The sequence below is a fragment of the Phacochoerus africanus genome, chromosome 3 (assembly GCF_016906955.1).
Source record: "Phacochoerus africanus isolate WHEZ1 chromosome 3, ROS_Pafr_v1, whole genome shotgun sequence".
NCBI lineage: Eukaryota > Metazoa > Chordata > Mammalia > Artiodactyla > Suidae > Phacochoerus > Phacochoerus africanus.
The window spans coordinates 203,164,891-203,177,506 of record NC_062546.1 but is presented as its reverse complement, the minus strand read 5'-3'; the positions used below and the strand labels follow the sequence as shown (position 1 = coordinate 203,177,506).

Below are 12,616 nucleotides of genomic sequence, written 5' to 3'. Positions count from 1 at the left end.
TTTATTTATTTTATTATTATTATTATTTTTTTTTTAAGGGCTGCATCCATGGCATATGGAGGTTCCCAGGCTAAGGGCTGAATTGGAGCTACGGCTGCCAGCCTACACCACAACCACAGCAACATCTGATCCTGAACCCACTGAGCGAGGACAGGGATTGAACCCGTGTCCTCATGGAAGCTCATTGGGTTCGTTAACCCCTGAGCCACGAGGGGAACTCCAGACCTGACTTTTTTTAGTTAAAGAGGTGCGTTCAGGTAAAACCATAAAGAGAAAAACCTTTCCGGCAGTCGAAGGGAAAACTGGTAAATAGAAAAAACCACTTCCGCTGCCTCCCTCAGGTGTCCAGGCAGATCGGGTAAAGCGGCTGATGCTGGGGAGAAAGCCATGTCTTATTCCAAGGACGGTCCAACGGTGGCTGCCTGAGAAAAATGACTCTCGTGTTTTCTTTTTTTCTTTTCTATTTTCAATTAGAGATCTCTCTATTTTATTCTTAATTGTTTCGGCCATGCCCACAGGATGCGGAAGTTCCTGGGCCAGGGATTGAACTCATACCACAGCCGTGACCACGCTGGGTCATTACCCCAATGAGCCACACGGAACTCCAAAATATCTTCTCTCTCCCCCCGCCCCCAATTATTTTCAAAAGCTAGTATCTACACTCTGTGTCTCAAGACGTCACATCACCGTAGCAAGGACCAGAAGTGACCAGGGCCATTGCTACTGCTGGCCAAGCTCACCTGCCCCTCAGACGGCCCGGCCAGGGGCCTGCCCCTCTCCACCCCTCACCTGGGGGCCTCGCCTCCTCTGCTGAGATAAGGGCTCCGGGCAGGAAGCACTCATTTTTGCTTTTCCCACCAGAAGCTAATGTCTATGTGGTCTTTTTTCTTTTACCAGAGGGAGTGCAAGCCACGATTTTTTTTTTTTTTGTCTTTTCTAGGGCCGCACCTGCAGCATACGGAGGTTCCCAGGCTAGGGGTCTAGTCGGAACTGCAGCCGCCAGCCTACACCACAGCCACAGCAACGCAGGATCCGAGCCACGTCTGCGACCTACACCACAGCTCACGGCAACGCCGGATCCTTAACCCACTGAGCAAGGCCAGGGGTCGAACTCACAACCTCATGGTTCCTAGTAGGATTCATCAACCACTGAGCCACGACCAGAACTCCCAAGATTTAATTATTAAATCAAACAATGAAAAGCAATGGTTAGCTTTTATAGGCACGTTATTCATATATTTATCATATCTGCTATGCATAGATTCATCAAATAGAAGAGTCTGACATATCATTTGGTGATCAATGACCCGTTATACAGTAGACTATTGAGCTTTCCCTCCGGGAACATCTGCAAGGACAGGCTGTGTGACCTTTGCACCTGAGCCAGCCAGGCAGCGCGCCGGAGGGTGAATGATTCACCAGGTCCCCCCTCCCCCTCCCCACCCCCAGCCACTCACTCACCGGCCTCTCGTTCCTCCACCAGGTGCTCCAGGGGCAGGCGGATGGAGTCGTGTTCCACGGTGCAGGTGATGAAGTGGGGCAAGGCCCCGGCCACGGGGCGGGGATGCTCGGCCGCGTCCCCCTCTGAGATGTGGGTTTTGTGGAAATGTTTCAGGGCAGAATGGATGACTAAATTGTTTGACTGCAGAGACATCACAGAGAACTCACTTAGGAAACGACCCTGCGGGGAGACTTGCCGTAACAACCTCTCCCACTCGTATTTCCCTTGGGGGCTAACAGGGAAAAGGGGGAGAGGCCTCAAAGACACTCACTCCTGCACTGCACTTTTGGGGGGGCACAGCCACATCCTGCGGAAGTTCTCAGGCCAGGGACCCCACCCACAGCAGGGACCGGGGCCACAGTCATGAGGACGCCGGATCCTCAACCTCCTTCACCACCAGGGAACTCCTGCACCTTTTCAAAGGTCTAACTGAAGGGTGTTGTCGAGGCTCAGAGCTGACAAACCCAACTAGGATCCATGAGGACTCGGGTTTGATCCCTGGCCCCGCTCAGTGGGTTAAGGATCTGGCGTTGCTCTGAGCTGTGGTGTAGGTCACAGACAGAGGCTTGGATCCTGTGTTGTTGTGGCTGTGGAGTAGGCTGGCAGCTACAACTCTGATTTGACCCCTAGCCTGGGAACTTCCATATGCTGCAAGTGAGCCCCTAAAAAGATAAGAAAAAAAAAAAAAAGATTTAACTGCAAAAAGACTCGGGAATTTTAAACTTTCAAAAATGTCAGACTTCATTTCTGGTGAATTATGCATTTTTTTTTGTTAAGCAATATTATGCACTTTTCAAAATTTTCTAAATCAGTCAAAAAAGATACTTTGAAATGCACAGTTTTGTATATGTCATGAATGGTCAACGGGAACCTTCTGCGTAACACAAAGAATCCACTCAGAATATTCGGTGACAGCCTGTCTGGGGACGGACATGTGTGTCTGAACACCTGATACAGAAGGTGCATCTGTATACGCTTTGCTGTACAGCAGAGGTCGACATAGCAATGTAAACAACTATACTTCAGTGAACTTTTTTTAAAAAAGATATTTTCCCCAGGCACCCTTCACTGGTGACAGTGTGAACTGGCCCAACCTCCATTAAGGTTATATCAAGCAAGCCCTCTGACCCAGGAAATCTATTGCCACACTTTTTTCTTTTTTTGCTCTTTTGTCTTTTTAGGGCCACACCCGCAGCATATGGAGGTTCCCAGGCTAGGGGTCTAATTGGAGCTGTAGCCGCCAGCCTACACCACAGCCACAGCAACGCCAGATCTGAGCCACGTCTGCGACCTACACCACAGCTCACAGCAACACTGGATCCTTAAGCCACTGAGAGAGGCCAGGGATCAAACCTGCAACTTCATGGTTCCTAGTTGGATTTGTTTCTGCTGCGCCAAGACTGAAATATTCTGCATTTCTAGACTTGATCCTACAGCTACACTTGCACAGAAGCAAAATGATGGATGTAACATTTATTAAGTGTACCATAGTGTAACAGCAAGACCTCAGGAAACCCCTCAATGTCCATTAAAGGGACTTGTTAACGTAATTACACTCATTCAATGGACACCAAGCAGATGTAAAAGCACCAAGGGGGGTTGTTCCCACTGTGGCACAGAGGGTTAAGGATCTGGTGTTGCTGAAGCTGCTACGGAACTTCCACATGCCACAGGTGGCGGCAAAAAAAAAAAAAAAAAAGCACCGAGGGAGGCTCTGTGGGCTGATGCCGAGGATGTCAAGGGCACTTGTTAAAGGAAAAAAGGCAGCGAGCATCGTGTGCGGTTTCCTACAGTTGGTATAAAAAGGGCGCCGTATGTACACGTTTGCTTATACACACCAAAGACCCGGGAAAAGGAGAGACGTGTATCAATCCACACACCTGGGGCTTTTAAGGCACAGCTACCTCTGCAGGACACTAACAGTCCCGGACTCCTGAGGGAGAGGACGTGGAGAGCTGAGGATGTGGGCAAGGGGACGTTGCTGTCATAAAGAAATCTTTTCTTTTACTACATACAACACATAAATAGAAAAGTGTATGAAATAGAAAGGGACGTTTAACGAAAAAGCACGAGAGTGAACACCCGTGTAACCGTGCCTGGGTCAAGACAGAGCCGGTTCCCACACCTGGAGACGGGCCCTCAACCACCGCCTGAAGCTAAGCAGCATCCGGACGTCTATGGCAGCCCCTCCCCTGCCTTTCTTCGTGCTTTTCCTTCTTCTGCAAGCAGCCCTACAGGATTTTGCTTATTTTGCCTCTTTTTGACCTTACATGAATGGAATTGAACTGAATTAACTTTTAAAGGATTTATTGATTTATTGATATCTTTTTTTTTTTTTTTTGGCGGCCCTGCAGGACATGGAGTTCACAGGTCAAGGATCAAATCTGAAGTGCAGCTGCTACCTACATGGCAGCAGTGGCAACAGCAGGTCATTGAAACCTTCTGTGCCAGGCCAAGGATCCCACCTGCATCCCAGCACTGCAGACACAGCTGATCCAGTTCTGCCACAGCAGGAACTCCTGAATTGAATTTTCTTTTCAACTGAGAATTAAATCTATTCAAGCATCCGAAGGCAGGACGGCACGGTGGGGAGGCGGTCACTGCTGCTTGTTCTGCTCTGAGGACACACACACTGTCACACGGTGCTCAGGGGACTTAAAAAGCCCTGAGAGTTTAACAGGTGGTCCTGGTGGGTAAGGGAGGCGGCTGTTGCCAGGGTTCGCCCAGACCTGAGACGCATCAAACCAGGTAATGGGGAGAGGGTGGTGGGCGAGCGGTTCAAACGTGTTTCTCCGAAAGGCAGGTGGTTCTCTCCAGCCCCGAGTCACGGCCTCGCAGAAAACACTGCTGCCCCGCACAGCGATTCCTGGTCTAGAAAGGCGGGCCTTCCGGGGCTGCACACCTCAGGTCAGATGATCGGACCCACCGAGAACGGGATGGCGGTGCCCGGGCCCCTCCCACGCGCCGCCTCCACCTGCCGGTACCGGCCCAGCGGCACTCGACTCCACCAGGCGCCCAGCGGCGATGGGAGCAGAGCAGCCTCTGCTGGAGCCGGCACGTCACCTCTGAAACGCTCCGTGCGCCCCAGGCCACCACGCTCCTGCACACCCGGCCCCTGAGGAGGCCAGGAAAGCCCCACAGGGCAGCCGGGGTGGCTCCCTGCGGGCCCCCAGGGGGCTGGTCCTGGGGATGGTGGGAGCCCAGGTGCCTGGCGGCAGCTCCGCTTCCCCTACCCGGCTCAGCCCACGCCGTCCGCCCCCGCGCTCGTCCTGGCGCTGCTGGGATGGGGGCTGAGGGGCCCGCTCCCCCCGGTGACGGCATCAGGGTGAGCACAGCAGTCCCTGCTCTTTGGAGGGACTTCCGGGTCGTCCCCACGCTCCGGCTGACACGACGGCGGCTGTGAGCCGCACAGTCCGGCCTGCACGTGGTGCCCACGCGCCCGGCTCTTCCGGGGCGGGTCCCTGAGCGGCGCGGCCGGCCGACAGCGCATGCGTGGCCTTGACCGCCTCTGGCGACGCCCACCTCCCGCCGGAAGGGTTTTCCAGCACGTGGAGCTCCCGGTCAAGGTGCTCGCTGCTCGGCATCCTCCGTCGATACCATCGCTGGACCTAAGTTTCACCGCAGAGGCGTTTCTCTGCTCTTTACCCCCGCGTTCTGCTCACGCCCGAGGCCGAGTCCCTTTTCCCGGGTAGGGATCCCGTGGGCTTCTCCGTGAAGTGCGTGCTTCCTGCGCGTTTTTCCGCTAGGCTGCCGGCCGTCGTATTCTGGATGCTGGTCTTGCGTCAGTTACTGCGCTGCAAACATCTCCCACTGACGAGTGGGTCTTTTTACCATTGATTCAGGGTTCTCTGCTGAATTCGTTTGTTTTGCTGCGGTGGTGGCAGAACTTATCAGTCTCCACGTTCATGAGCAAAGCCTCCGTATTTAAGAAATCCGTCAGTCTTCCCCATCGCAAGGACCAGGCCTGGTCACGTGACCAGGGCCCATCCACGGACCCCTCAGTCTCCGGCCTGGCGTCGCACCTGTGTGACCAGCAGCTGCCTTAATTAGTAGAGCACGTGTTGCGTTGCTGATCTTCAAGAATTCCTGGCTGCTCTTGGCACCCTGCATCCCCATATAAAATTTATGCCATTCCACCAAAAAACAAAAACAAAAGAGAGAGAGAGAGAACTTTGACTGAGGTTGCATGGGATCTACAGATCAGTTTGGAAAGAATTGGTACATTCTGCTTGTTCACCCTTCCCCGTCTGGGAACAGGGCACCCGGCTCCAGTTATGTGGAAGGCCTCTGAAGGCCCACTCGTGTTTCTACTCCTTCCCAGGTTGGGGGTGGGGGGGATGGAGTACAAAATCTGTTTTACTATCAGACACAACTTAGAATAGATTTACAAGGAGATCCTGCTGAATAGCACTGAGAACTTTGTCTAGATACTCATGTTGCAACAGAAGAAAGGGTGGGGGGAAAAATGTTATGTATACATGTAAGGATAACCTGACCCCCTTGCTGTACAGTGGGAAAATTATAAAAAAAAAAAGAAAACAGATAGTAAAATGATACCATTAAACCCAATCAAATTATTAATCTCATTAACTAAAAATAAATACCTCAAGTAAAAAAAAAAAATCTGTTTTACTAGATTTATTTCCTAAGGTTTTGATTTTTTTTTTTTGTGCTCTGATAAATATCTGTTTGTTGGTGGTACATAAAAGCAGAGCTGATTTTTTTTTAATCTAATAACTGCTATATGTACTAACTCTAATAATATAGTGCAGATTCTCTGTTTTCTGGGCTTTGGTGGCCTGGCCAGCAGCATGCAGAAGTTCCCAGGCCAAGGATCAAACCTGCGCCACAGCAGTGACCCAAGCCACTGCAGTGACAACACCAGGTCCTTTACCTGCTCTGCCACAAGGGAACTCCTCTCTGTTTTTCGTATGGACAGTCATCACCTGTCATGCCTTCACCTCCAACAAGGAAGTGAGACAGTGAGAATTACTGACTGGAGGCCTTGATGCCATCACACTGTCACTGAGTATCTTCTATCAATTTAAAAAGATGTACATTTGGAGTTCCCCTTGTGGCTCAGCAGTAACGAACCCAACTAGTATCCACGAGGACATGGGTTCGATCCCTCGCCTTGCTCAGTGGGTTAAGGATCTGGAGTTGCTGTGGCTGTGGTGTAGGTCAGCAGCTACAGCTCTGATTCCATCCCTAGACCAGGAACTTCCATATGCCACAGTTGCAGCCCTAAAAAGAAAAAATAAATAAATAAATAAATAAAAAGATGTACATTTGAAAAGAGTCAAACCTTACACTCTTTTTATTTGAAGTATAGCTGATTTACGATGTTATGTAAACATGAAATGTAAAGATATTCTTTTTCAGATTCTTTTCCATTTAGGTTATTGCAGGATATTGAATATAGTTCCTCATGCTGTACAGTAGGCTCTTGTTGTTTATTTTAAATACAGTATTACGTATCTGTGAATCACAAACTCCTAATTTGTCCTTCTCCCTTCCCCTTTGGTAACCATAAATTGGTTTTCTATGTCTGTGAGTCTATTTCTGTTTTGTAAAAAGTTCATTTGCATCATTTTTTTATTTTAAAAAATTATTTTCTTTTATAGTTTTCTTTTTTAATGATTTTTATTTCTTCCATTATAGTTGGTTCACAGTGTTGTCAATTTTCTACTGTACAGCAAAGTGACCCAGTCACACACATATATATACATGCATTTTTTTCTCATATTACCCTCCATCCCGTGCCATCACAAGTGACTAGATATAGTTCCCAGTGCTGTACAGCAAGATCTCCATTCCAAATGCAATAATTTGCATCTATTAAGCCCAGACTCCCAGTCCCTCCCACTCTGTCCCCCTTGGCAATCACGTCTGTTCTCTAAGTCCAGGAGTTTCTTTTCTGTGGAAAGGTGTATTTGTGCCGTATATTAGATTCCAGATATAAATGATATTATATGGTATTTGTCTTTCTCTGACTTACTTCACTTAGTATGAGAATCTCTAGTTCCATCTATGTTGCCGCAAATGGCATCATTTTGTTCTTTTTTATGGCTGAGTAGTATTCCATTGTGTGTGTGTATATATATATATATATATATATATATACACACCACATCTTCTTAATCCATTCATCTGTCGGTGGACATTTAGTTTGTTTTCATGTCTTGGCTGTTGTGAATAGTACTGCAGTGAACATACAGGTGCATGTGTCTTTTTCAAGGAAAGATTTGACTGAATATACGCCCAGGAACGGGATTGCTGGGTCACGTGGCAGTTCCAAGTTTAGGTTTTCTGAGGTACCTCCATGCTGTTTTCCGTAGTGGTTGTACCAGCTTACATTCCCACCAACAGTGCAGGAGGGTTCCCTTTTCTCCACATCCCCTCCAGCACTTGTTCTTTGTGGGCTTATTAATGACGGCCATTCTGACTGGTGTGAGGTGGTATCTCAAGGTAGTTTTGATTTGCATTTCTATTCTAATAATCAGGGATGTTGAGTATTTTTTCATGTGCTTGTTGGCCATCTGTATATCTTCTTTGGAGAAATGTCTACTCAGGTCTTTTGCCCATTTTTCAGTTGGGTTGTTGTGTTTTTTTGCTGTTGAGTTGTATAAGTTGTTCGTATATTTTAGAGATTAAGCCCTTGTCAGCTGCATGATTTGAAACCATTTTCTCCCATTCGGTAGGTTGTCTTTTTTTTTTTTTTTTTTTTTTTATGGTTTCCTTTGCTGTCCAAAACCTTGTCAGTTTGATTAGGTCCCACTGGTTATTTTCCCTTTTATTTCTGTTGCCTTGGGAGACTGACCTGATGTATGATCTTTTTTTTTAAGATTCCACATATAAGTGATCTCATATGGTATTTGTCTTTGTCTGACTTCTCTGAGTATGATCGTCTCTAGGTCGGTCCATGTTGCTGCAGATGGAATTATTTCATCCTTTTTTAAAGGCCGAGGCCGGCATTCCACTGAATGTGGGCCACATCTGCTTCATCCACTCCTCTGTTGATGGACATGTAGGTGGTTTCCCTGTCTTGGCTTCTGTAAACAGTGCTGCTATGACCACTGGGGAGCATGTGTCTCTTCGAATCAGTGTTTTCCTTTCTCCTGGACATATGCCCTGGAATAGGACTGCTAGATCATATGATAGTTCTGTTCTGTTCTGTTTTTGTCTTTTCTAGGGCTGCTCCCGTGGCATATGGAGGTTCCCAGGCTAGGGGTCCAATTGGAGCTGTAGTCGCCGGCCTACGCCAGAGCCACAGCAATGTGGGATCTGAGCCGCGTCTGGACCTACACCAGAGCTCACGGCAACGCCGGATCCTTAACCCACCGAGCAAGGCCAGGGATCAAACCCGCCACCTCATGGTTCCTAGTCGGATTCATTAACCACTGAGCCACCACGGGAACTCCGATGGTTCTGGTTTTTTAAGAAACCTCCATACTGTTCTCCACGGTGGCGGCCCCGTTTACATTCCCGCCCGCAGTGCAGGAGGGTCCCTTTTCTCCACACCCCCTCCAGCATTTGTTATTGGTAGACTTTTTGAGGATGGCCATTCAGACTGGAAATCTCACACCCCTCATAAGGTCAACAACTTTGGGATTCAAAGGAATGAGATTCTAGGGCGAAATGAAGGGGAAACTCTCTTTATTGAAAGAGCAACGCAAAGCAGGTTACTTTATACGAGAGACAGCAAACATCTATCAGTGCCCTGGAAGTCACCTATGGGATAAGCGCACATCAAGCCAGCCCGCACACGACCAAGACCCGGCATTACTCTTTCTTCCAAACATCATGATACCAGGAGGGAGCCGCTGTCGCTTTTTATCGTGGGCTGCAGCTAAAGGATGAGAGGCCGTGCGGGCCGTTTACCTCCGTGCCCCCGGAAGTGAAGATCACGTCCTGAGGTCTCCCGCCTACCATCCTGGCCAGGCTCTCCCGGGCTGCGCTGATCGTCTCCTTGGCCTTCCTGCCTTGAGGACCAAAACGGACACTCATCAGCTTGGCTTCACCGAGTCCAACTAACACAGGCTTAAAAGAACCACCAGACGTGAAGGAGCCAGCTGAGTGGCGCGTTCTCCTCAGCTCCCCTCCTTCCATTTGTGACCACGACACGACACAACACTACACTGCAACCGGGAGATGACGTGGCCAAAGACTACGGAGATCTAAGGAAGGCAGTAAGAGCCAGAAACAAACACGGGAAGATGCCTGGGAACCCTAAAACTCCCGAGCCATGGCTTTCTTCTTACCGGAACAGGAGAGGGAAGCCGTGGCCACGCGCCCTGCTCCCCACTCATCAAGACAGGAGGAAGAAAAAGGATGCAGTTGTTGCTTAAGGGCGCTGCACGACAACAGAAATAAGCACGGAGAGAACGCGTGACTCCTCAACACAAAGCCCAGTGCCCTGTGTCACACGCAGGTCCCCTGGGCAACCAGAGGCCGCTGCTTCAGGGACACATCCGCTTTCAAATGAGGGCAGGAGCCCACCTAGTCCCAGTGCCCCTGGGTAGCAGGGAAGCTCATGTGGCCGAGGAAGAAAGAAGGGTTCTGGGATGGGAACTCTGGGCATTCGGGTCACCAGTCTTAGGCATCTTTAGTCGCCAAACCTTTTTGACTATTCAGTCCTACGTATAAAAAAAAAAAAAAACCAAAAACTTTTTTTGAGCAGGCACTGCTAAAATAAATACATAGGAGAAAACGTACATAAAAACAGAAATGTAAACAAGAATGGTAAAAATAAATATACAAAGGAATCCGCACACTCCTTCAGACTGCTTTGTAGATTTTAATTACAAACAAAGGTCCATGGTGTTCAGGAAGCCTAGTCCCTTCAGTTCATGAGAAACGTTAAGAGGCGGTGATACGTGTCAGTCAGCTGGGCAGGACCATAGCCTGGCACGCTATCAGCTCCTCTTGGATGTAGCTCGAATCTGGTCCCTCCAGGATGCTGTTGAGAAGCCCCCTCTGCGAAGCCCCCGGCGGGACCCCAAGGCAGGAGCTCCTCTGCGCCCCCTGCCCGCGCGGCCCACTCTCCCAGGGCAACTGCTGCGGCCCATGTGGGGTGTGGCGGCCAGAGCCGCTTCCAAGGCACCTACGGACCGTCGTATGAGCATTTCATCGTGGTTTTTTTTTTCCTTTTCAAAGACGGTTTCATAATTTACATACCGGTTTGCAAAAATTTCCCGTTCCACTGGGAGACACGGCTTGGAGACCCTTCTGAGTAAGGACTCGTGTGGCTACCGCACCACCGCTCACCCACTTTTCCCGAGGTCCCTGAGTGGCCGAACCCAGGTCCTGAGTCAGGTCCTGCCCCTGCCCGCGGTCCCCGGGCCCTCCCGCCTCGGCTGGCGCGCTGTGGGGCTGGGCTCCAGTCCCAGAACGCAGAGCCCTCCTGTCTCCGCAGCCCAGCTCTGACGCCCTGATGACGCTGACCGCGCCCAGGTCCCCAACCCAGACCTCGGCTGGGTGCTGCTCACTCCACCTGACGGCCAACAAGCACCTGAAACCCAGCCTGCTCGCAGCGGGAAAGCCTGCCTTCTCCCGGGACCAGCTCCTGGCTCAGCCTTTCCTTCCTGAGTCCTGCCAGGAGCCCAGGCTTCAGCCCTTCTGCTCCATCACCCAGCCCACTGGGCCATCCTGTAGGACCTGCCGTCAAAAATATCCAGTATCGGCCCCGGCCCCGGCACCCCACACCGTGCCCCAGCTACAAGCCAAGCAAGGCCACTGCTAGAACATTCTCCTGGCAGGACCCCAACGTGGTCCGGTCTCAACAAAGCGGCCAAAGTAAAGCCCTGAAAACCCCAACACGCTTTGTGCCCTGTGCGTTTCCCTACCTGGAGCAGTGCCTGCACACAGTAGGTGCTCACTCAATACTGGTTAGATCAGACGTTCTCAAAGTGTGGTCTGGGGAACCCTGGAGGGAGGGTTTGTCCCTGACGTGTTTGCAGGGGGTCCACAAAGTCAAAATTATTTTAGTAACACCGAGATGTCATTTGCCCATTTCCTTGAAAGTTTAGAGCGAAGCCTTCCGGAGGCCCCGTGATGCGAGCACTGCGGTGAGCTGGACGCAGCGCCAGCAGTGGGACCTGGGGGTCTTCTCTTGAGACATCAGAGAGATTTCCAAACACGTGCAGCAACGCCGTCCTCGTCACTCCATTGGTTCTGTTTTGGAAGAGATCGCTTCTCTTCCAAACCAATGTTAATATGTAACGGATTCATTACTGCAATGGGTGATGAGTTCCTTCACTTTTATTTACAGGGTTTCAGTGCTGAGCTCTAACGTGTTTTTAGTGTTGAGCCCTTAACGTGTTTCAAGACTGTGAAGGTCTTGGGAGGAACTCAGTCACGTCGCCCCTCTGCTCGGACCCCGAGACACTCTCTATCTCAGCCCCCCAAGATGGCCCCAAAGCCCTACAGGGCACCACCCCAAACCGCTCGGACCCCCATGCTCCCCCCACCTGCAGTCCCGCTACTCAAAGGTAACTGCAGGGGAAGTACCAGGAGAGCATCCTACTGATATGTCCTGGCCGTGGCCGTGACTGTCCTTGCTGCCATCTCCCTTCCTACCACCAAGGATGTTTTCAGCGGGCGCACATCTGAATTAAGGCCACATTTAAATTAAGAAATTCTTAGATTAGGAGTTCCCGTCGTGGCACAGTGGTTAACGAATCCGACTGGGAACCATGAGGTTGCGGGTTCGGTCCCTGCCCTTGCTCAGTGGGTTAACGATCCGGCGTTGCCGTGAGCTGTGGTGTAGGTCGCAGACGCGGCTCGGATCCCGCGTTGCTGTGGCTCTGGCGTAGGCCAGTGGCTACAGCTCTGATTCAACCCCTAGCCTGTGAATCTCCATATGCCACAGGAGCGGCCCAAAGAAATAGCAAAAAGCCAAAAAGCCAAAAAAAAAAATTCTTAGATTAAGTAAGAATTTAGGTCTCATTTCCCAACTTTCACTGCAATTGGGATGCCAAAGCTTGGCCGTGAGACCGACCTCTGGCAACAGGCTACAAGCCAGAGTGGTACTTGCAACTTCTAGAAATGTCCCTGAAGGACTCAGGCATCCCTTTCTCCTCTCTTTCTCTCCATGCCTCAGGCTGGACTGCTGAC

General features: G+C 50.3%; 1 protein-coding gene across 4 annotated transcripts in view; it reads right to left on the bottom strand.

Annotated features, from left to right (window-relative positions):
• SCLY (selenocysteine lyase) overlaps nt 1-12,616 on the bottom strand; it is a 38,243-nt gene that overhangs the window by 19,210 nt on the left and 6,417 nt on the right. For 2 of the 4 annotated variants that reach the window (XM_047773916.1, XM_047773917.1), the window contains exons 3-4: nt 9,383-9,483; nt 1,462-1,642 (exon numbers count right to left, since the gene is read on the bottom strand). The exons of 1 other annotated variant lie outside the window; for it this stretch is intronic. In XM_047773916.1, coding sequence (XP_047629872.1) covers nt 1,462-1,642; nt 9,383-9,483 — 282 coding nt within the window. The remainder of the gene's footprint in view (nt 1-1,461; nt 1,643-9,382; nt 9,484-12,616) is intronic. One more of the 4 variants, XM_047773918.1, reaches the window with a different exon arrangement.